The sequence below is a fragment of the Fundulus heteroclitus genome, chromosome 1 (assembly GCF_011125445.2).
Source record: "Fundulus heteroclitus isolate FHET01 chromosome 1, MU-UCD_Fhet_4.1, whole genome shotgun sequence".
NCBI lineage: Eukaryota > Metazoa > Chordata > Actinopteri > Cyprinodontiformes > Fundulidae > Fundulus > Fundulus heteroclitus.
Window position 1 is genome coordinate 43274388 of NC_046361.1, and position 23371 is coordinate 43297758.

General features: G+C 49.3%; 1 protein-coding gene across 1 annotated transcript in view; it reads left to right on the plus strand.

Moving 5' to 3' along the window:
- The window catches only part of LOC105920544 (potassium voltage-gated channel, Shal-related subfamily, member 1), a 52497-nt gene that overhangs the window by 18393 nt on the left and 10733 nt on the right, over positions 1-23371 (plus strand). Inside the window, exons 3-4 of the mRNA XM_036143572.1 lie at positions 2159-2404; positions 4299-5011. Of these exons, the coding sequence (XP_035999465.1) occupies positions 2159-2404; positions 4299-5011 (959 nt within the window). The remainder of the gene's footprint in view (positions 1-2158; positions 2405-4298; positions 5012-23371) is intronic.

The following is a 23371-nucleotide window of genomic DNA, read 5'->3' on the forward strand; positions in this document are numbered from 1 at the left end:
CCTCCTGGGTGACAGGAAGTCCAGTTAGCAGAGTTCCAGCAGGTCATTTCGGGTCGGTGCCAAAGCGTCCATTATTTCCTCATGTATAAACAAAGAGCTGCTGGATGTGATGGTTCTCCATCATCACGTCTGCTGCCTGCCTCTGATGACTTAGCAGCGTTTAATCAGGCTGAGATGGACTCCTCTGGTGCCTGAAGCAGAGAACATCTCGTCACTAGAAGCTGCTCCTTTAGCGTGCTGCTAGCTCCCAGCAGCGTCTCAATGATTGTTATGTTTCTCTCTGGAGGAGCCATCTTTTATAAGCGCACCATGTTTGCAGATCAGGTTTAACTTCAGGAAGCCAGAAGGACATCAGAACCAGGAGATTTGCTCTGTGAGGTGAAACACACAACCCAGCTGATTCTGGAAAAGTCCAAGCTGATCCCAGACCAGTGGAATCTACGGCAGCTTGTCCACTTTAAGAGTTTTTATAACTAGTTTTAAAATAATTATATTGAAGTTGGGGGGGGGTAGTGATTAGAGCACTCAGAGAGGGATGCTGGTACCTGGTTCCATCCCCACAGCCTGATGGGCCACACATGGCAGCACTCTGCTCCCTAAGGCTGATGGATTAAAGGCAGGGAACACATTTCATTGTAATGACAATAAAAGACGATATTATTATTATTATTATTATTATTATTATTATTATTATTATTATTATTATTATCATTAAATCAACCGGCAGACCAGCAACAGGAAACTGGTCCTTGATGTGGACCGTGGCGGATCAGGACATTTCCACTCATGTCTTTGTGTCTGTGGAGAAGCAGGAGCTGCTGCAGGGAGCAGGAATCAGATTCTGCTGCTCTTTCAATCCAAAAATGGTTCCCAGGTTCTGTTAGCAGAACCATGTCGGCAGGAAGCTGTTTGGTTAGAATAGAGAAACCTTTATTGTCCTACAGTGGGGAAATCTGGGCGGTTACACACCAGATTAAATAACATGAAGGAGGAGCAATAAGTAATGACACCCAGTGTCTTTACAGGAACAGCAGCGTTCCACCGTCAGCAGCCACTCCTCAACGGTCCGTTGCTGCTGTGAAACTCCACACTGGTTCTGGTTCTGGTTCTGGTTCTGGTTCTGGTTCTGGTCCGCTTCGCTTCCTGGCCTCCATGTCTGCAGGCTGCTGCTGTTTTAGCGACATATAATACCAAATGCTGCTCTGCTCTGGGAACTCTCTTGTGATTGGCTGAGGAACCAGGAAGTGAAGTGGTTCTGGACGTAGCTCCAGGTTTGACAGGAGGAGACGTTGCTGATGGAGGACGGTTCCCAGGGATGTTACTAACATGCTGGGTCAGAATGAGTTTACAGAGAAAGTCTCAGAGTGACTTTAAAGAGACGCTGTGGAGAAATCAACACATTTCTCCTGTTTCCTGTAAACTTCAGGAATCATTTAAAGTGTTTCTCTGGTTTTAAAGCTTTTGCTGCTCCACCTCTCTGAGCTGCGGCTCCTCGCTCCCACTCAGGTCCACTGTGATTCTGCACTGACTGCGTTTACTGACTGGACCTAGAACTCTGGTTTCAGACCCATTCAGTGACCGGGTCGGTTCTGTTGGTATGACATCAGCTGACCTGATGGTTCCATGTCTTCAGTTGGTGCTTGGATCCACGGCCCGGCCCGGCCCGGCCCGGCCAGAACCTCCCCTGCAGGTTCTGCCACCTCCCGGTGGACCAGCATCCGTTGTTGTCCATGAATCTTGCTAATGAGAACTCATGAGTTGTTATCAGAACCGCTCCAAGTGGTTCTGGCGCTCCTGGACCCTGTCAGGAGGTGAGGCGGGTTGTCGGCTCCAGAATCACTGCCAGGGCTGCAGCGCCGCTCCTGCATGCCGGATCAGCACACCGAGGTGCGTTTGGGCCGACGTAGAGATAAAATGGCCGCCCAGCAGGAAAGGATGTTTAGCAGAACTGAAGTTCCTTCTGCAGCGGCGGCAGAACCCGGGCCCGGTTTCCCAAACACTCAGACGCTGCTCCTCAGCAGTTAGTGACAGTTTGCTGCTTCCTGACGGGTCACTGGGAGACTGTGAGCTTATTTTTAGACTTTCTGCAGCCTGACAGGAAGAACAACAGAACCCGGTCGGCTTTAAGCGTTCTGACTGTTGCTTTTAATCCCTGCAGACATGGAAGAACACTCTGGACCGGTACCCCGACACGCTGCTGGGCTCCTCAGAGAAGGAGTTCTTCTACAACGAGGACACTCAGGAGTATTTCTTTGACAGAGACCACGAGATGTTCCGGCACATCCTAAACTTTTACCGCACCGGGAAGCTGCATTACCCCCGACACGAGTGCATCCAGGCGTTTGACGAGGAGCTGGCCTTCTACGGCATCGTCCCAGAGATCATTGGAGACTGCTGCATGGAGGTAGGTCTGAAGCTGGACCCCAGCAGCCTCCTGGCTTCACTGGTGCACAGCTCAGTGCTAATAGAACCGGGTCCGAGGTGAAGCAGGCGGACCACGTGGTTCTGTTAAAAGAGAGAAATCTGCGGTGAATCCTTCATTACAAGCCAAGCTGATGGTCTAAATAAGGAGCGCTGCAGCTTCCAGCTTTATGTCCTATTAACGCTGCAGTCCCTTCTGATTGGTTTCTAATGCCCGCATCAGTTCTAGTGTGCGTACGCGCGCCTTTAAGGTTTTATTTCCTGCTAATGCTTGGCTTTAATGTTGGACGTTCTGCAGCAGAACTCATTAAGTCTCCCTGGAGAAGAGCTTCATCAGCCAAACGACTAAAGTGTAAAAAGCGTGATGGTTCCGGCAGAGATTACTAACCAGCGCTGCTCTCCGGGCCCATTATCAAACCCAAACTCATTAACAGTGATGGGCCCTCTGGATCTCCAGAACTGCAATCTGTTCCTCCTGATTCTGGTCAGCCGTCCGACGCGTGTCGTTGTGATTGCTGTTAACGAGACGTCAACAAGCCTTCCACCCCTGACAGGCTCGTTATAACGACCCATTATCTGCGTCAACAGAGGCATTTATATCTCCATGCTTTCCTAACTGACCTGTCCATCGAGGCTTTAATGAATCTTTATTTCCTCTGCTCCCCCCCCCCCAGCAGAGATACCAGAAATATATCATAATATTCAGTCTAATCAGCCAGGTTCAATCTTCAGTCCAATTAGATCCTCGTTATAAAACAATTCAGTCAAGTTCAGTTTATTAATCAAATTGCCAAAAAGTTTTCTCTCAAAGGAAAGATATCAGATTTCATCAAATCATTCACTCACAAAGGAAAGTTTTAAGATTAGTCTTAAAAGTAGACAGGGTGTCTGCCTCACGGACCAAAACTGGGAGTTGGTTCCACAGGAGAGGAGCCTGATAGCTAAAGGATCTGCCTCCCATTCTACTTTTAGAGACTCTAGGAACCACCAGCAGACCTGCAGTCTGAGAGCGAAGTGCTCTGTTAGGAACATACGGGGTAATCAGAGCTCTGATATATGATGGAGCTTGATTATTAAGGGCTTTATACGTTAGAAGGAGAATTTAAACTGGACATCCCACATGGAGATGTCCTCCAAGGCAGAGACTGCAGTTTAATAAAGATGCTCAGAAATGAACCGCGTCTCACTGATCATCACTGATGACCACCAGGATGGGCTGGCGTGGAGAATGTGGATTTCTTTGTTTCAGCTGCATGGTGGGGTCCTTCAGGTTGAAGCCAGAGGCGCTGGGGGCGCTGGGGGTCGGACACTCCTGCCTCGTGGCCTTAGGCCAAAGCAGGTTTCCAATGAGCTGCAGGTCCTCCATCTGGGATGAAGAAGGTTGTGCAGGCTTAAAACACTCTACGATTCTCAGTGTGTTTATCCTTGATTTGATCAGCTAAAAAGATTATTTTTACCCCTAAAATTAGATAATCAGATATACTGCAAATAAGATGCTGGAGATGAGTTGTTCCCTTTATACGTATAAAAATCCTGTTCCATGGGCAACTTATCTCATTTACCTGCCTAAATCAAGGACAAATACTAATTTTCAGATCATTTTAATAACCTTTCCCTGTGGTGAGGTAAGCTAAGACCAGAACCGTAGCTCCACATTTAAACCTGGGAACTGGGTTTCAGACCCGCTCCTTCACTTCTCAGGTCCGGTACCTGCTGACTGTGTTGAAGCGAGGTTTGAGGTCCAATTCCCATGCCTTCATGAGCAGAAAGTCCAGAGCTGCCGATGTTTAGCCTGTCCAGCGTCAGCAGTCCCGTGGTTTCCTCCACCTTCTGCGTATTCTCTGCTAAATGCTCTCCTTCTCCTCCTCCTCCTGCAGGAATACAGAGACAGGAAAAAGGAGAACCAGGAGCGCCTGGCGGAGGACACGGAGGCCAACGAGTCGACGGACGCCCCCCTCCCTCCACACAGCACCCACCGGGAGCGTCTGTGGCGAGCCTTTGAGAACCCGCACACCTCCACCATGGCGCTGGTCTTCTACTACGTGACGGGCTTCTTCATCGCCGTGTCGGTCATCGCTAACGTGGTGGAGACGGTTCCCTGCCGGCCTCCCAAGGGCAAGGTGGGAGACCTGCCCTGCGGGGAGAAGTACCATCTGGCCTTCTTCTGCATGGACACGGCCTGCGTGCTCATCTTCACCTTCGAGTACCTGATGCGTCTGTTCGCCGCGCCCAGCCGCTGTAAGTTCATGCGCTCGGTGATGTCGGTGATCGACGTGGTGGCCATCATGCCCTACTACATCGGCCTGGTGATGCCCGAGAACGAGGACGTGAGCGGCGCCTTCGTCACCCTGCGGGTGTTCCGCGTCTTCCGCATCTTCAAGTTCTCGCGTCACTCCCAGGGTCTGCGCATCCTGGGCTACACGCTGAAGAGCTGCGCCTCCGAGCTGGGCTTCCTCCTCTTCTCCCTCACCATGGCCATCATCATCTTCGCCACCGTCATGTTCTACGCCGAGAAGGGCACCAAAAGCTCCACCTTCACCTCCATCCCGGCCTCCTTCTGGTACACCATCGTCACCATGACCACGCTGGGGTGAGTGGGCCTCCCTTTGTGCTGTGACATCACGGCGCCGGCCGCCGCTGTCGGCGTTGCCATGGTAAGCAGCGGCTTTGGTGTCAGGACGCGGCTTCCTCCTCCTTATCGGTGGCGGTTTCCACCATGAAAGGAGATGAAGTGTGTGTTTGCCTCCCACTCGCTGCGTGTGGAGTACGGCGGTGTGTGTGCGCCGCCCACGCTCATCAGCGCTGCCAGTGGATGGAGCGAGCGTGCTCGGCTATTATCTGCTGTGTGGAAACATGGCAAAGCGAGTGGGAGTCAGAAAGCTGCCACCGGCGCTGAGCGTCCTGCTGGAGCAGGCGTCAGGGTCTCCGCTCCGCCTGAGCCAAGCCGTCGGCCAGCAGAGGTCAGGAGGTGCTGCCCTCACCGAGGCTGAAGCATGCGGAGCAACGAGAGCTTTTATTTCACAGCCTGACGCTTCACGTGTGAAACAGCAGCAGAAGCTTAGAGCTTCTCCTGCTTCATCAGAAGCAGGCGATACCATCGCTGGGTTTAAGTAGCTTTCAGGCTGACTCTTAGAACTACTGCGTGTTTCACTGCTGCACAGACTGAAGGTCATAGATCTTTAGTTCCTTCCTGTCACAGCGAGTATGTGGGATAAACTCTGGTTAGAGCGTGGATTCATAACGCTGCAGGCATGCATGAAGGGTGCAAACAGAGACCACCCAACCTCAGACCCTCGCTCTATACTCAGCTTGCTCACTCTTCTTAGTAAAGGCATATTCTCTACATTTATCTTTATTTATGTAAGTAACAGCCGGAGCTAAATGAATCTGCATGTCAGAATGCATGAAGTAAATTCCCTGCGCTGAAAGCTGGTGGAGACCAGAGGATGAATCAGGACGGAGAAGCTCTGCTGATTGAGCTTTTCTCCCAGTTAGGGCTGCAGGACATGAAATAAACCATGTGGACTGGCATTTAGTCTCTACTGCTGCTAAAACCTGAACCTCGTCTCTACAGGAGCCAGATGTGGTTCTGCTGGTTCTTCTCCAGGTCCAGACCTCTGATCACTTCTGTTCCTGCTGGCCCGATGGGTCCAGGTGTAGAACCTGCTGGGCCCGATGGGTCCAGGTGTAGAACCTGCTGGGCCCGATGGGTCCAGGTGCAGAACCTGCTGGCGGTCCAGTTTGGGTGGGTGGGGCTGGATCTGTGCTCTGGAGGCCGAGCGCTTTCCTCTGCTGCATCAGCAGATGCTGACGGCTCGTTAAGCTTCTCAGGAAGTTTATCTAGCTGAACATTATGTTCCGTTGTCTGCGTGTGAATCTGAGCCGCTGCCTGCCAGAGTTTCTCCATGGTGACGCTAAGGATCCTTCATCCTTGGTGCTTTAACTCAGAAGCTCGGTCTGCGACACGTTTCATCACAAAGGTCCAACCTGAGGAGGAGGAGATGCTTTAACGACTCTGCAGGTGGAGTTCCTGCTCTGGAGCTGAGCTGGATTCACTCATCCTTCAGAAACTGACTACCTCTGGACCCAAGCAGCTGGACGGGGCAGCAGAACGCCTTCAGAACCACTCGGCCCGACAGTTCAAGAGGAAAGTTCTGCTCGGTGCTGGCTGCTGGTCTGTGGGTCTGTAGCTGCAGGAGTCTGAAAAAGAGCCGCTGAGTTCTGACGGGCCCAGTGGAGAAACAGGATCCAGTGATGCGGGTTTTATCCTGTTACGCTCCACTTAAACAGCTTCTCCTCTGATGCCTTAATGGATCAGAACCAATGTTCCAGCAGAACAGGTGTCAAAGCGTCTCGTGTTTCAGAAGCAGGAAGAAGACTGCAGAGCAGCTTTTATCTGCCAGCCTGCAGAGGCTGGTGTCTCCATCAGGTCCTACCTCAGCTCTGGGTCTCTAGAAACCCAGAACCGGACCAGACCGGACCGGAATCCAAACGCAGTTTTACTGCTTCCATCCAGCTGAACAGAACCCAGTTTCTGCTCTGTTTACGGCTCCATTTGGGTTTCACTGTTAAAGTAAAGCCCAGACAACCAGAAATCCTCCTCCAGTGTCTCTCATCACTTTGTTTTCGTCGCGTCTGAACGGCCATCAGTGATGTCACACAGACCACGCCCACTTCCTGTCCCAAACATGGTCATCTGCTCCAGGTTCAGGTCCAGGCTCGTTTTAGGGACCAAACATAGGAAAATAAAACGTGAGAACCGTTTATCCTGAATCCTCTGGCTCAGGAGCTGCATGCAGGTTGCTGGTTTGAACCCCCACTCCAACAACCTCAGTCATTTCCTTGGGCAAGGCACTTCCCCCGCTGCACCTGCTGGCCTTGGACAGACGGCCCGGTGGTACCGACTGTCTGGCAGCACCGGTTCAGTGGATGAGGTTCTCTTCTAGAACAGGACAGAGGATCAGGCTGGCTCAGTCCCGTCATCAGGAACCAGCATCTACTTTCTGAAAACCTCTAAATCTCAGCCCCCCCCCCTCCATCCTGCTCATCGGCTCTCTTATCTCTGTTTTTCATCCAGCTGCCTTTTATTGCTTTGCTCCTGTGTTTTATCGCTGCACAAACAAACTGGCAGTGAAATCATGAAGCTATCAGAGCTCTGCAGCTGCAGCGTGTGTGTATGGGGGGGGGGGGGGGGGGGGGGGGGGGGGACGACTCCAGATAATCCTGCTGTTCCTGTAGGAGCGCCGGCAGGAAGCTTTAAAATGAGAGACATAACTGTTCTAATCACAGTGTAGATCACTTCCTGAGCCGGTGATGAGAGTGGGCCGGACCAGAATCTGGACCAGAATCTGGACCAGAATCTGGACCAGAATCTGGACCAGAATCTGGACCAGAATCTGGACCAGAATCTGGACCGGCTCTGATATTTTAGTATTTATTCGCAGCTCGTACTAAAGTCAGACCTCGTTATGGTTTTAACTCGTCCACAGCAGCAGGTAGCAGCGGATGAATGACACCGACTGATGGGCCGGTCCATTCATCACAGCCTGGTTCTGTATGGAGTGAGAAAGCTGTCAAAAAGCTGTGTCGCGTTAACAAAAGCTGTAGATTCATACTCAGATGAAAACAGTCCTAACTCAACATTTTTAGACACGTGTGTGACAGCAGAATGGTGTCTGCAGTATTTTTCTGACATTAACCATGAATGAAATAGTAAGAATAGTAAGAAATAGTAAGAACGTCTTTTTGACAGCTTTCTTACTCCATAATCCTGGCTTCATCTAACAGTAACTCTGAGTTTAGGGGGAGTGGTGGCCTAGTGGGGGGGGGGGGGGGGGGGGGGGGGGGGGGTGCGTGGTCTAGTGGTTAGAGCAGCGCGCTTGCACTCAGAGAAGGATGCAAGTCCCCGGTTCGATCCCCACTGCCTGCACTCTGGGTCCCTGAGCAAGACCCTTAACCCCAGATTGCTCCCCGGGCGTCGCACATGGCAGCCCACTGCTCCCTAATGGGGGATTGGTTAAAGCAGAGAACACATTTAGTTGTAATGTATGATTCAATGACAATAAAGATGATATTACTATTATTACTATAACTACTGATCATTAAAGCGGTTCCTGTCTGAGGAAACCCGGCCGGTTGCGTTGACTCTCTGACTGCAGCACCTCCAGAACAAACACCAGAACCAAGTGATAGAATGAAAAATGAAAGACATAAACATTAATGAGCCAGTTTAGTTATGACAGGAGCTCCTTATGACGTATTGCTGCAGATGAAGCTCTCATCCATCATGAGTGGTGAACACCAGGATCCTGGGAGATGTCACACTGACCTGTAGCTTCCTTAAGTCCTAACTGAAGGACCTCCAGCAGGAGAAGGTGGAGCGGAGGTGCGTCTCTGCTGCTCACGCCTCTTGGTGTCTTCATTTTGGTGAATGAACCTTCTCTGGGGATGGAAACCACCTTGAGCTGCAACAGGAACCTATCTTCACCATCATATGGTCTCATGCACTAGTTTAAACACAAACTTCAATATGAGATCATAAACTCATTAATATGTCAGTGACATAATGTCCATACCAATACTTTTCTTATTAAGGGATCATTTAATGAAACATTAATGAGGTTTTACATCAGGCTCCATGTTCAGCTCCACATGAAGAACATGGAGCCGTTTTACTTACAGCTGCTTGCAGCACAGCACTTTAACTTCATCAGCACTATTTATGGGAACGAGACAGGAAGAAGCAATTTCCTCTGAGAAATGTATATGAGAGGGAGAGCAGCGTGCGTCCTTCCAAACCAGCTGGAACGACATTATGGATCATCTCAACGTACAGAGCTCCATGTTTTGGGTTAAACACGGCCGGAGACAATCAGGAAAACTGAGGAGGAATCCCCAAAAGGGCCTTCATGGGGGGACCCCACATGGGCTCCACAAGAACCCAGTAAAGGCTCCATGAGGACCCCACGAAGACCACATAGGCTCCATTAAATCACCATAGGGGCCCCATCATGGCCCTAAGGAGACCACATGAGCTCCATTAAATCACCACAGGGGCCCCATCATGGCCCTAAGAAGACCAGATAAGCACCATTAAATCACCACAGGGGCCCCATCATGGCCCTAAGAAGACCAGATAAGCACCATTAAATCCCCACAGGGGCCCCATCATGGCCCTAAGAAGACCACATGGGCTCCATTAAATCACCACAGGGGCCCCACCATGGCCCTAAGAAGACCAGATAAGCACCATTAAATCCCCACAGGGGCCCCATCATGGCCCTAAGAAGACCACATGGGCTCCATTAAATGCCCACAGGGGCCCCATCATGACCTTAAGAAGACTACATAAGCACCATTAAATCACCACAGGGGCCCCATCATGGCCCTAAGAAGACCACACAAGCACCATTAAATCACCACAGGGGCCCCATCATGACTCTAAGAAGACTACATAAGCACTATTAAATCACCACAGGGGCCCCATCATGGCCCTAAGAAGACCACATGGGCTCCATTAAATCCCCACAGGGGCCCCATCATGACCTTAAGAAGACTACATAAGCACCATTAAATCACCACAGGGGCCCCATCATGACCCTAAGAAGACTACATAAGCACCATTAAATCTCCACTGGGGCCCCATCATGGCCCTAAGAAGACCACATGGGCTCCATCACATAACCACAGGGGCCCCATCATGGCCCTAGGAAGACCACATGGGCTCCATCACATAACCACAGGGGCCCCATCATGGCCCTAGGAAGACCACATGGGCTCCATTAAACCACCACAGGGGCCCCATCATGGCTCTAAGAAGACCAGATAAGCACCATTAAATCACCGGTGCCCCATCACGGCCCTAAGAAGACTACATAAGCACCATTAAATCCCGACTGGGGCCCCATCATGGCCCTAAGAAGACCACATGGGCTCCATTAAATCACCACAGGGGCCCCATCATGGCCCTAGGAAGACCACATAAGCGTCACTAAATCAGCACAGGGGCCCCATCATGGCCCCTTAATGGCCCATGGCCAAAAGTTATGGATTTCCCCAAGCTTGCTGGTTTAGTTAAATGAACCTAAAAACAGCTAAAGGCACAGACCGGCTGTCTGGATTTAGACATCACTGAGCAATGGCTTCATCGTGGTACATCACTGGAACAGGAAACCTGCTCCACTCACACTGAAGCTCCTGGCTTGAAGACTTCAACAGAAGTACATCATCTGCAAAGATGAAATCATCAACTTTGTCCAAGCAGCATTCACTCCTCCTGAAAGAGCGTAGAGCCACAGTGGACAGTCGTCTGCATTGTTGATGGCTTTGCAGCAATCCCTCATACTGAGCATGCATGAAGCGACAGTGGAGAGTTCCAAATGTGGTCATCAGAAATCTCAGGAGGAAATTGTTTGATGCAGCCGTGCTCCTCATGCCTCGGTCCCATAAGTCCCTAATAAAGAAGGACCGGTCTGGGTGAGTGTGATGTACATATTGTACAAATCTGTAAAACTCTACTCATAGTAATACCCACCTGTATATCCAGCTGTAAATTTAGTTCACAATACTAGTTATCTATATATTATACTCATAGGACAAATCTATCAGTAAATTCAGTTTATAATAGTATCCATCTCTATATTTATTCAGTAATAAATCATGTCCTGTACATATGGAACCATTGTTTATCCTGCACTTGCTGATATTGCACTTCTGGTTAGACCTAAACTGCATTTCGTTGCCTTGTACCTGTAAATGTGTAATGACAATAAAGTTGAATCTAATCGCTCTAAAAATCTAATCTAATCTAATGTAGTAATTAATTACTGCATGTTGTTGCCTCCTGATTTCCCTAAGCTGCCTGTTCATTGATCAATGTTGTGTTAGAGACACAGCGGTGGTTCTGATTCTGATGGAAGCTGCTGACAGCTTTGACTCTGAGCCTTTACACCAATCAGCTGATCTGAGCCTCGGTGGGTACACGTAGTTTCCCAGTAATGGACTCCAGAGCAAGGAGAGCCAACAGGGCTGCTGAGATGGTAATGGGCTGGAAAGCTTCTGGTTTTATGTGTTAGAGGCAGAGAATGAGGCTCAGCAGAACTCCATCAGTGAAACATTCAGAGAGTTCACCGTCTGTAAATGAACTCTGGTGATGTTTACTTTAGAACTGAGTCCACCTTCCTTCTTCTGTCACCATGAACTGCATTACGATCATTCATGTCTAGAGCTCCAATTCACAACACGTCATCTCACCGTTCATTATAAGTCAGTCCAATCAGACCCTCCAGAACGTTGCTTCAGAGTTTCTCTCTAAGGAAACCCAGCAGGTTGCATCAAGTCTCTCCAAGCAGCATTCACTCCTCCTGAAAGAGCGTAGAGCCACAGTGGACAGTCGTCTGCATTGTTGATGGCTTTGCAGCAATCCCTCATACTGAGCATGCATGAAGCGACAGTGGAGAGGAAAACTCCCCTTTAACAGGAGGAGAACCTCCAGCAGAACCAGAACCAGGCTCAGTGTGAACGCTCATCTGCCTCCACTCACTGGGGCTTAGAGAAGACAGAGCAGAGACACAGAAAGCACAGAAGCTCACATTGACCCAGGAGTACTTTCTATGGTAGAGAAGACAGAGCAGAGACACAGAAAGCACAGAAGCTCACATTGACCCAGGAGTACTTTCTATGTTAGAGAAGACAGAGCAGAGACACAGAAAGCTCAGAAGCTCACATTGACCCAGGAGTACTTTCTATGTTAGAGAAGACAGAGCAGAGACACAGAAAGCTCAGAAGCTCACATTGACCCAGGAGTACTTTCTATGTTAGATGGTGATAGAGGATGATCTGCCTCCCCTGATGATGTCACAGCTAACAGAACGCCAGACCAGGTGTACCTTCTATGAAGAGAAAGACAGAGAACTAAAAGTTAAAAGCTGAAATAACAACAAGCAATGCAGATTGGAGAGCAGTAGGAGAACTCAGCAGAGAGAGAGAAATAGACCCTGATGTCCTCCAGCAGCCTAAGCCTATAGCAGCATAACTATAGAGGTAGCTCAGGGTAACATGAGCCACTCTGACTAGAAGCTTTGTCACAAAGGAAAGTTTTAAGATTAGTCTTAAAAGTAGACGGGGTGTCTGCCTCACGGACCAAAACTGGGAGTTGGTTCCACAGGAGAGGAGCCTGATAGCTAAAGGATCTGCCTCCCATTCTACTTTTTAATGTTAAACTCTCAGATGATCTGCTCACCCTTCATTTATAATCTGATTAATTACAGGCTGCAGAGATATGTGTAGGCCATCATGTCTGCTTCACTTTACTGGAGTTCTACCAGGAGAACCTGCTCCAAACCCACATCTATGGAAACCAGAATGCCACCAGAATAAAGGGCGACCTTATTTACTTGTTCGGTGACGGTACACAGAGAACTCGTTTTCTGACATTTAGAGGAGGTATTTTAAGTTTGGGGTATTTCCCTCTGAAGCTTTGCAGCTGAAGTGGATGACCTTTCTGTTTCTCTGTGACGATGATGTTTATTCATGAAGCAGCACCAACATGTCTGCTCCTCCTGCTTCAGCCTGTAGGTCTGCAGCTGAAGGAGGTTTCTGGCTGAATGGTTTATCCGTTTGCCATCATGACATCACATGATGTTTGACTTTGATAACAAACATCCACATGAATTTAACTCCAAACGTTTCTAATGCTGCGTGATGTGAGGCAAGCAGAGCGGAGGGGACAATGAAGCCCAGACCTTACCTGCCTGGCTCAGGTGGGCAGCCTGGTTACCTGAATGGGCGTCAGGAACGGAAACAATGAGGAGCAACTTGGAGGTTGCAGGAACCACAGAAGAGCTTCTGTGAGTCACTGAGGCTGACGAAGAGGCTCAGAAAGTGGGTCTGGTGATCTGGTAGATCTGGTGGATCTGGTAGATCTAGTGGATCTGGTAGATCTAGTGGATCTGGTGGGTCTGGTACATCTGGTAGATCTGGCAGGTCTGATGGATCTGGTGGATCTGGTAGATCTGGTGGGTCTGGTGGATCTGGTAGATCTGGTGGGTCTGGTGGATCTGGTGGATCTGGTGGATCTGGTAGATCTGGTGGGTCTGGTAGATCTGGTAGATCTGGTGGGTCTGGTGGGTCTGGTAGATCCGGTGGGTCTGGTAGGTCTGGTAGATCTGGTAGATGTGGTAGGTCTGGTAGATCTGGTGGATCTGGTAGATCTGATGGATCTGGTAGATCTGGTGGGTCTGGTGGATCTGGAAGATCTGGTGGATCTGGTAGATCTGGTGGGTCTAGTGGACCTACCAGATCTGGTAGATCTGGTAGGTCTGGTAGATCTGGTGGGTCTGGTAGGTCTGGTAGATCTGGTAGATCTGGTGGGTCTGGTGAATCTGGTGGGCGGTGTCCCACAATGCCTGGTGCTGTCCTCACCACCCGTGACGCGTCCTTCCTGTCCTGCAGATCCCAGACCTCCCGGTCACGCTGAGGCTCAGGATGCTGTCTACAGAAGCTCTGTAGAAGTTTATGAGCAGCTCAGAGCGGTTCAGGTCCCTGAGGAAGACGAGTCGTTGTTGGGCCTTCTTCACCTGATGGGAGGTGTTCTCAGTCCAGGAACCTGATACTGTCCACACCTCCACCACCTCCACCTGTAGAGAGGAGGTGTTCAGTCCTCCTGGACCTCCTGTAGTCCATCATCACCTCCTTGGTCTGACTGGTGTTCAGGATCAGGTTGTTCCTGGAGATCCACTGGGTCAGACTGCTGACCTCCTCCCTGCAGTGGGACCCATCATTGGTGGAGACCAGACCCACTAGTGGAGTCCAAACAGACTGGTTCTGGTTCCAGGAGGTTTCCCAGGATTCACTGCAGGTCCTCCTGAGTTCACCACCTGAAGGCCCACACCTGAAGGAGACGCTGCACAGAGAACCCGGTTCTGACCCGGTGCTGGTTCTGGCTGAGCTGCTGAGTTTGGGTCAGGAAAGTCTGAGCCGAGGAGGATCATGCAGGTCCAGAAGAGACGGGCTGAGGGTTCTGGACCAGATCTCAGCCTCTAGAAGCTGAGAGCCGGTTATATAGAACCTGTTCTAGAACCAGAACCAGAACCAGAACCAGTTTGGTTTAACATGGTCAAATGTGACAAAGTGAAGAAAACAGACTTTAAACGATCCCAGAACATTTCAGGCAGAAACCCAGAACTAAACCTCCTCCTCCTCCTCCTCCTCTTCCTCCTCTTCGTCTGCTCCTCTTCCTCCTTCTCATCCCCCTCTTCCTCCTCCCACTCCACCTCCTCCTCTCCTCTAACCCTCCTCTTCCTCCCTGGCGTCTCTTCAGCAGGTTCTGGTAACAATGAGCAGAACCTCGATGTTCTGAAACAGAATCCTGGCTGTGATGAAGCAGAACCCAACAGAACCCAACAGAACCCAACAGAACCGAACCAGAGCGGAGGACAGGAAGGGGGGGGGTGCTGAATGTCCCTGATGTGTTCCTGAGGAACCTTCAGAACATCAGCAGCAGAACCTTAGTGGACCTGTCTCCATGGAGCCGTTCCTGCCTCTGGCCAGAGGGGGCGCTGTTTGTGCCCCAGCAGGCCTGGTGGCCTTCAGCTCTGATCTTTACTGCGTCGCTGCTCAGCGGCGTTCTCTGCTCAGGTGGAGCCGGTTCCTCCGCCTTGGTTCAGGAGGCAGCCGGAACATCAGCTGCTGCTTTAAAATATTTATTCAGGGCTTAACGGGCCAGAAATAGAAAAGAGGAGGAGGAGGAACTCAAAGGAGGAGAGCAGAAAATAAAACCAACAGAGCGCTGGAAATAGAAAACAGATGAAACATCTCATCATGTGATGTTCTGCTTTGTCTGCCTGCTGCGAAACCAGGCTTCATCTTCATCAGAACCGTTTATTTTAGATCATCAGTCAGAAAACGCTCATCTTCATCAGAACCGTTTATTTTAGATCATCAGTCGCTGACAGCAGCTCATGGTGACTGTAGGAAGATGAAAATCTGCATGTTCTGGTCCGTTTGGCTTCTCTGGGTACAGAGTCCAGCTCAGATTTCAGTTGCTCCATGGTTCCAGGTCAGAGTCCAGTTGGTCATGTCAGGGACCAGGCTGACCCGTTCTGACCCGTTCTGACCCGTTCTAACCGGTTCTGACCAGTTCTGACCCGGCTTCCAGTGTTCTGTTCAGCAAAGCTGCTGTGGAGCTGCAGCTGCTTCCTGCTTTGTGTTGCCAGCAACCATTTGGATCCTGAAGCTTCTGACGTGTTCTGCCAGGGTTCTGCACGGTTCTGATGTCTCCTGTCAGATGTTCTGGAGTTCAGTGAGAGGGACCCATATGGACGGGACCAGTAAGGAGCAGAGGCGTGTCAGGGGTGGTTCTGCTTGTGAAGCTGCAGCTTCACCCAGCTTTACTTTTCTGTGACTTTGGGTTTGTGGTTCTGGCTCTACTTCCTGTTTTTGTTTGGTCATCTGGGTTCTGCTGGGTTCTGCTGCCAGTATCTCCACCTTATGGGTCCCTTTGCTGGGGTGAATGTGGTGCAAACCGACCTTTGACCTTCACTAACGGGCTGGTACTGGTGGTCCTCTCTCTGGAAGCAGAACCATGATTTCAGTCCAACAGAACCTCCAGGATCAAACAGCTTTAATACGACTGCTGTATAATTTATAGAGCACTTTAAAATCAAGAGCTGCACGTGGAAAGACGGCGCCAGGGAGGAACTGGACCTGTGGACCTGCTACCCTGCAGAACCTGGGTCTCCTGCCATGGACCGCAGGAACGAGGGAAACGGCTGCAGGAACCGACGGTTCTGGAAAATATGACGGTTCTCTGCAGGCAGCGGATTAAAACACGACGTTTTGGACCAGAACCTTTCATCAGACCAATAAAAACCTGCATAGAGGTTCTTATTTTCAAAAGGTTCTGTTCATTTGACTATCGGGCCTCATCAGAACACAGGTTCTGATTTATGGAACGTGACTTCATGATTTCATGATGGAAACTGGACAAACCCTAGAATGACGAGCAGAGCTGTCTTAAAGGGACATGTCGCACTTTTCCTCCTGTTCTCTGTGAAAACCTTCAGTTCTGGTCCATATGAAGCAGAACTTCTTCCCGTCCATCCAGGCTGCAGAGCCTCTCCTGCTTCAGGATGAAGGTTCTAGATGTTCTCCACCCTGAGGAGGGCTCTGATCCGGGCCAGCAGGAAGCGTGTGGAGCTGACGAGGGAGAAGCGTTTAAACTAAAGTCTATTTTCAGACACGTCGTTATTTAAAGCTGCAGATCCAAACGGATCGGATCACACCTCCCAGCTCACAGCATCGTCTGGTTCTGGTCCCAGGTGTGAGCAGCCTCATGTCCCACTGCAGCCTGGTTCTGTTGGACCTTTGCTCTCTGACATAAAGGCAACTTAGAAAAGGACTTTTCAGAACCAGAACCAGCTCTATCCCCCAGGTCTGTGACCACAGAGGGATCCGACTTATTCCACAGTAAAAACCAGAAACCAGAAACCTCTGAAGTCTAGAAAGAGGCGGGCGGAGGCGTTGAGGAGCTGAGAGCAAAGGATGAAGGAGGAGATGTCATCATGTTCATGGAGGAGGGGGCAGGCACACATCCATGAAGACAACGCTGCAACAAAGGAGTGTTCTCCAGGTTCTAACCCTCCTGCTGACGTCCACCATCATCTCCACGGTTCTGAGCGTGTTCTGCTCCAGGCAGAGGACCGCTGTGTCATCAGCAAACTGCAGGAGTTTCACAGATGGGTCCCCTGAGGAGCAGTGGGGAGAGCTCCCACCTCTAGGGGGCGCCAAAGCCAGTCTGCACCTGGGATCTTACCTGGTAGATCTGGACCTCTGTGGTTCTGGTGCTGCCATGATCAGAGCTTCAGGGCTGACCTTCAGCGTGGCGAGTCTTCAGGTGTCCCACATTTACCGCCGCCTCCATCTCCATGTTTGGAGTGTTTCCACGGATCCTTCCTCCGCCGCCATGCTCGCCCCCCAGGCCGTCGTGGTCCATCGGTTCTAAACTCAGCGCCGCTGCTACTGACTGTTTACCATCAGCAGAACGTCTGACGGAACAACCGCTAACATTTTCATCTCGTCTCGTTATCATCACCAAAAACATGCTCCTGGTTTTGTCATGCGCTGATGAGGGTTTCTCTTTGTGATGTTTTTTTCCCAGCATGCAACCTGCTGGCGTCAGGTAGCGTCTGCTGGATCTCTGGCAGCGAGCTGTGGAGACGTCCTCCTTGGGTTCTGGTCCAGCCCGGTTCGACCCGGATGGTTTTGTTCTGACGGAGGACCCGTTTGGGTCAGAACCTGCTTTCCTGACTGATGTTCTCTCGTTTTTCCCCTTTTGATGAGCGACTAGAGGAAATGTGCCACCTCGTATTTATTCCCCCAGAAACAGGAAGTCCCAGTTTATTAATTAAACGCTGTGATCCAGAAGCAAAGTATGAGTTAAACATGAGCTTCAGTTAATTTTATAGTAACTGTCTGTTATAGTAACTATTAGTGTCCCCTGTTGATAAAGAGAATTATTACATGATAATTATTAAAATTAAAAATAATTATCCCACAGAAAGGTTGAACTTTTTGCTAAACCTTCAGCATGAATTGATGCTGCAGCAACAATAATTTATTTCAAGACTTCTCACACGTCTCACCAGGAGGGGGCAATAGGTGGGGGTGGGGGGCCCAGAGAAAACCCGTCTGGTTTCCAGAAGGATCCTGCAGGTCCACTTATTGCCGTTTTGTCTCTAACGATTCAGTTTTTAGATTCAGTTCTAGAAATGATCTGATTTTTATCTAAAAACCAACAAAATAAAACAGCAGAAGTTCTTGTATCTGCAGTTCTTCAGGTGTTCATCAGAAGAACTTTCTGAGCTCAACGCCTGTGAGGGAGAAGCTTTGACAGCAGGAAGAAGATCTGCAGAGATGTGGGAGAAGCTGGGTGTCATGCAGGGAGTCCAGTTGGTTGGTGGTAACCTTCTCTGGGTCCTACAGTGTGGAGAAGAGAGCCCAGCAGAGATGGACACCTGCAGCAGGAAGTGAAGGAGAACCGGAGACGAAGGAGGAGACGCTTCAGGATGCTCCAGATCTACATCTCCTCCTCCAGAGGAGAACAAAACACGGAACAGCCATCGTTCCTCCTGCAACTTTCATCATCCCTCCATCAATTAAACATGGCTGCAGATCACACCAGAGGAGGAGAAGGGGAAGGAGACAGCTGAGGAGAGGAGGAGTGGCAGGAAGGTGACGGGCAGCAGCAGAAAGACGAGCAGCAGAGCAGCGAGGCTTTTAGCAGCCGGCTGGAACCCAGAATAGACGATTTCAGGGAGGAGAGACAAACTGAGCTGCTGATCTAACGCCGCGGGTCGATACTGCTGTCCTTGGGAAGAACCGACGTTTGGAGGCGGAAGAGGAGGAACAAAGCTCCTGTTTTCCTCCACTTCACCTGCTTTGACCTGTTTTCACTGCAGGGGAGGGAAAATGTTAGCAGAAGTATTTCTGAGTCTGAAACAAGCAGGAGGAGTGAAAGCCTGGCTCCTCTGTTCTGTGACCACTTCTGTGCCATGATCAATGCACCTCCACCACCGTGCTCCATCTATATATACTGAGGCGCTCACGCCGCTCCTCAGACCTCATCAGGACCGCAGACACATTACATAAATCTGCACAGACGTGCATGCAGCTGCAGCAGGTTTACAGCATTCAGTCCCTGCAGTCAATGTTGCTCAAACACAAACTGGAGATTAATCAGAATCACAATATTGCTATGATGCATCATAGCTTTCATCATAACCTGATAAAACACGGGTTTAAAAAGCTCGTTTTGACTCAAAGATCCAGCTTCACACTCAGAGTAAAGGTCTAAAAGCTGCTTATGCAGGATCACAGTCAGCTCCATGAGCCACGGCCCTCTGCATGCTCCCACATGTGCAGCATGGAGTGGGGCGCGTCCTCCACCCGCTGCTCCTTTCTGGGGCGTCATGTTCAGGTTAGGGTTTGGTGATGGAAGGTTCCTAAGGTCAGGAAGATCAGTAAAAATCTAAATTCCTACATTTTAAACCCTTTCTCCGTCTTTGATCGGAGCGGCTGACCTTTCTGCTCTCCTCTCTAAACTAATTTCTATTGGCTGTCTGTCGCTATATTAGATTGTGATTGGCTGGTTTCCCTATTACAGGTGGAGATCCCCATCAGTCTGACTCAGCACTAATGGATTCCCATCTCATCCAATCAGAACGCAGTTTCCTCCTCATCTGTCTGTCTCAGTTTTTCAGCGTCCAGGAAATCAGAAATTCTCGTTTGGGCTCATCTTTTTGCTCTTTGTGCCGCGCGTTAAGCGTTTATCTTTCAGCCTGACTCGTCCGTCTGTGTTTCTGCTGCTCAGCTCGGAGCTCGGGACGCGATGACATAATCCTGACCATGAAATATTTACACGCAGAGACGCGGCGGGCCCTGGATGTCTGGGCCGACCCGAGTCCTCTGAGGCCCGCTTGGCTCTGGCTCTGCAGGGCTGCAGCTTAATGCCTTGCTCAGAGGCTCGTCTCTGACTGGCTCTGCTTATCATGCATGCCTTCCATTTTCATGCTGTGGGTTCTGGACTACAGCAGAAATGTGACTGGTGCTGAATGAATTACTCCAGGTTGCTGCGTATTTCCTCGGCTTCGGTTCTTGTGAAAGTTTTAACGCAGCTAAAGGAGTCGGGAGGTGAATGGATCGATGATGGGGACGTATCCTTCTCCTGACTCCTGATCTGCAGATTTACTCACGCAGATCGTATCTTTGCAAACGTCCCGTCGTTCTTCCTCCTCCCTCTCCGTCCCTCCTGACCTCCTCTCCTCCTGCTCTGCCTCCACCTCTCCTCACATATCTCTCCCTCTGGCTCCGTGTCAGGCCTCCTCCTCCCGCTGCAGGACGGCGTCTTGGCTCCAGCAGCTGCAGATAATGACCCTGGAAACAGGAGATGGGAAGAGAGATGGAGGACAGAACAGAGAGGGCACGAGAGTGGAAACAAATAAAGTGAATGTGTGGAGAGAGCAGGAAGTAATGAGGAGAGGGAAAGACAATCTAAACACCCTAATGCCTCCCCTCACCAACCAGCTACAAGCTTCTAATGCTGCATCCATTATTTAACATTAGCTGATGCAGCTTCTTCCACGCCCCTGAAACATCTACTCCACTTTATTCACACATGCAGACACAACTTGCTGCGTTTCAACAACAGGTCAGAAAAGCAGAACTTCCCTGACCTCTGCTGGTGGCTGATGGATTCAGGCTTTGTAATTAATTACTAATTACTGCAACTGCTGCTTTTCTCTGGTAGAACGACGACACAAATGCAAGGATTCAAGTGTGTGCGTATATATATATATATATATATATATATATATATATATATATATATATATATATATATATATGTATATATATATATATCTATATATATATATATAGTGACTGCAAAACGTAACATGTACAGAGACGAAGCCTCGCTAAATCCACAGATCTGATCCAGGTTATTACATCCAGCTGGACACTTGAGTCTGGAAGCTGAATTGTATTTTATCTTTTCTTTTGTTTCCTGCAGCCGTGGTTCTTGGCTGGTAGACAATAGATAAATAGTTTGACCCGCTCTGTTCATGCTGGTCCTTGATACTAATGTCATCTCTTCAGATTACCTTTTTCCATAGTTCCCTCTGACAAACCCTTCTGGTCATTATCAGCCAATCAGTGGACAGCAATCTGTTGTAAAGGGAGGTTTGAGATGGGCCTGTTGTTCTGGAGGAGAAGTTTGTCTAAATTGTTCTTTTTCTGCAGTGGTTTGATAATTGCTGTTTTTAGGGACTGGAGGAAAACTCCTGACAGAAGGGACGTGTTTATTATCTGAGTCAGATCAGACGCTATGACAGGCAGAACGTTCTTAAAGAACGCTGTGGGTAGAACATCAAGGCAGCAGGAGGAGGAACTTAGCTGCTGAATGATCTCCTCTAAGCTTTTGTAGTTTATTTGGCTGAATTGGGACATTTTGTCAACATAAGTTCTAGTTGGATACGGCTTTGTCAGAAATAGTTCCAGCTGAATAAAGCTTTGGTTCTGGTGTTGATATGGAAGTACAAACTGATCCTCTGATCTTTAGGATTTTCTCAGTAAAGAAGTTAGAAAATTTATTGCAGGCCCTGGTGGAGTTCAGAAGCCACGGACACAGGAGGATTTATTAACCTGTCAACCGTGGCAAATAAGGCACGAGCATTATTAATGTTCTTGTTGATAATCGGCTGGCCTGAGAACGCCTGGGGTTCCCCCCAGAGGAGCTGGAGGAGGTGTCTGAGGAAAAGGAAGTCTCTGGTGAGTCTACTGTGACCCAGTTCTGGATAAGAGGAATACAAGGAGCACGGCCGCTGACAGGGGGGGACAAACGGGTCCATTGTCCCGGGCCCAGGACAGAGGGGGGGTGGGGGGGCAAAACTGACACTCTGCCCATTAAAATACAGGCAAAGTAATTGTTCTGAAAATATTTGTGTGAAAAATATTTAATATTAGAGTAACTAAATATATACATATATATATCTGCATTAGGTATATGTAATATGTTTTCTTTAAATAAGGGGCCTTTAGAACTCCCCCCCACCCCAACATTAAATGGTTTGACCATTAGAACAAAGGCTGGCTGCAACTTTGAAAGTTTGTTCCACTGCAAACTAAGAATCACAGGTTTTTAGATGTCCAGCGCACAGAAATGAAAAGAGGAGAGAAAAAGAGAAGATGACACCAAAGGCTTGAGGGATTTTATGAGTAAATATTTTTTAAAAACTGAGGATGAGTCAGGAACAGGTCTAGGAACAAAAATGCAGAGGAATGATGTCCATCCAGAGCCAGGTAAGAAGCAATGCCTTTATCAATGTGATTTTAAAGCATAGCATTCACTGGCTAGTTTAAGGGGAAAAAACACATTTTCTTTCACAGAAATACTTCAGCTTAGCACCAAAAGAGCAGAAAGCAGAGAGAGGGCAGAAGTCCAGGTTCAGTCTGAAAGAGCCAGCTGAGGCGGGGAGCTTGGTGGACAGAGAGAAAGGAGGAGAACGCAGCAACATGTGGCTTCAGGGGGGGGGGGGGGTTGCCTCCTCTAGCGATAACAGAGACAGTGCAGGTGGAGGGGGGGGGGGGGCGGGTTGCCTCCTCTAGCGATAACAGAGACAGTGCAGGTGGGGAGCAGCAGCCCCCCCCCAGGGGGGGGGGTGCTGCTATGCTGAGCATGGCTGATTCTGACTGAGTGAATGCGTTTAACGGTAAAGAGGAAGCCTTTCTCAGAGATGGAAAATGAACCGCCAGCAGATTCAGAGGATCTGACCACATTTATGAAGTCATCTAAGAGTTGTTTGGAGGACAAAAACAATAGTCCTGTAAACAGCCGGTTATTGAATAAAATAAAAGGCATAGGAGAATGAAGTATACGAGTATACATACCTTTACATATTTGCTTTTGTTTGCCTTTTCCTCCAACAATCTCACTAAAGACATGTCTCAGAATAGAACTGGGAGAATCCGTGGGGCTTGGTGCGTTTCTCAGACCAGAGCCAAAGGTTCTGTGGCTAAGTTAGGCTCAGGTTTTACCCTCATCAGGTTGGAGGGTAAAACCTTCAAGAGTTTAAAGCTTGAACAGGTTCATTGTTTCTTACCTAGTAAAGCACTTTGCAGGGTTGCATTGCCTGGCAGAGTCGTGCAAATCTGCAAACAGATAATGGCGGAGCTAACTTTTGGCTCAGCGCATTATTGTATTAGGTTTAGAAACTGTTTGCAGACAGGTTAGTGTCTACTTTATTGGGTTTTGATGGCTCCAGGTACAATAAGATTCACAACATAATATTCATCTGCCATTTACGTCACTCTCCAGGCTCTCACTAATCGGCACAGCTCCTCAGAAATCATTCATTCCTGAAGAGTGCTTCCTTCCTTTTGTCATGATGCGGTC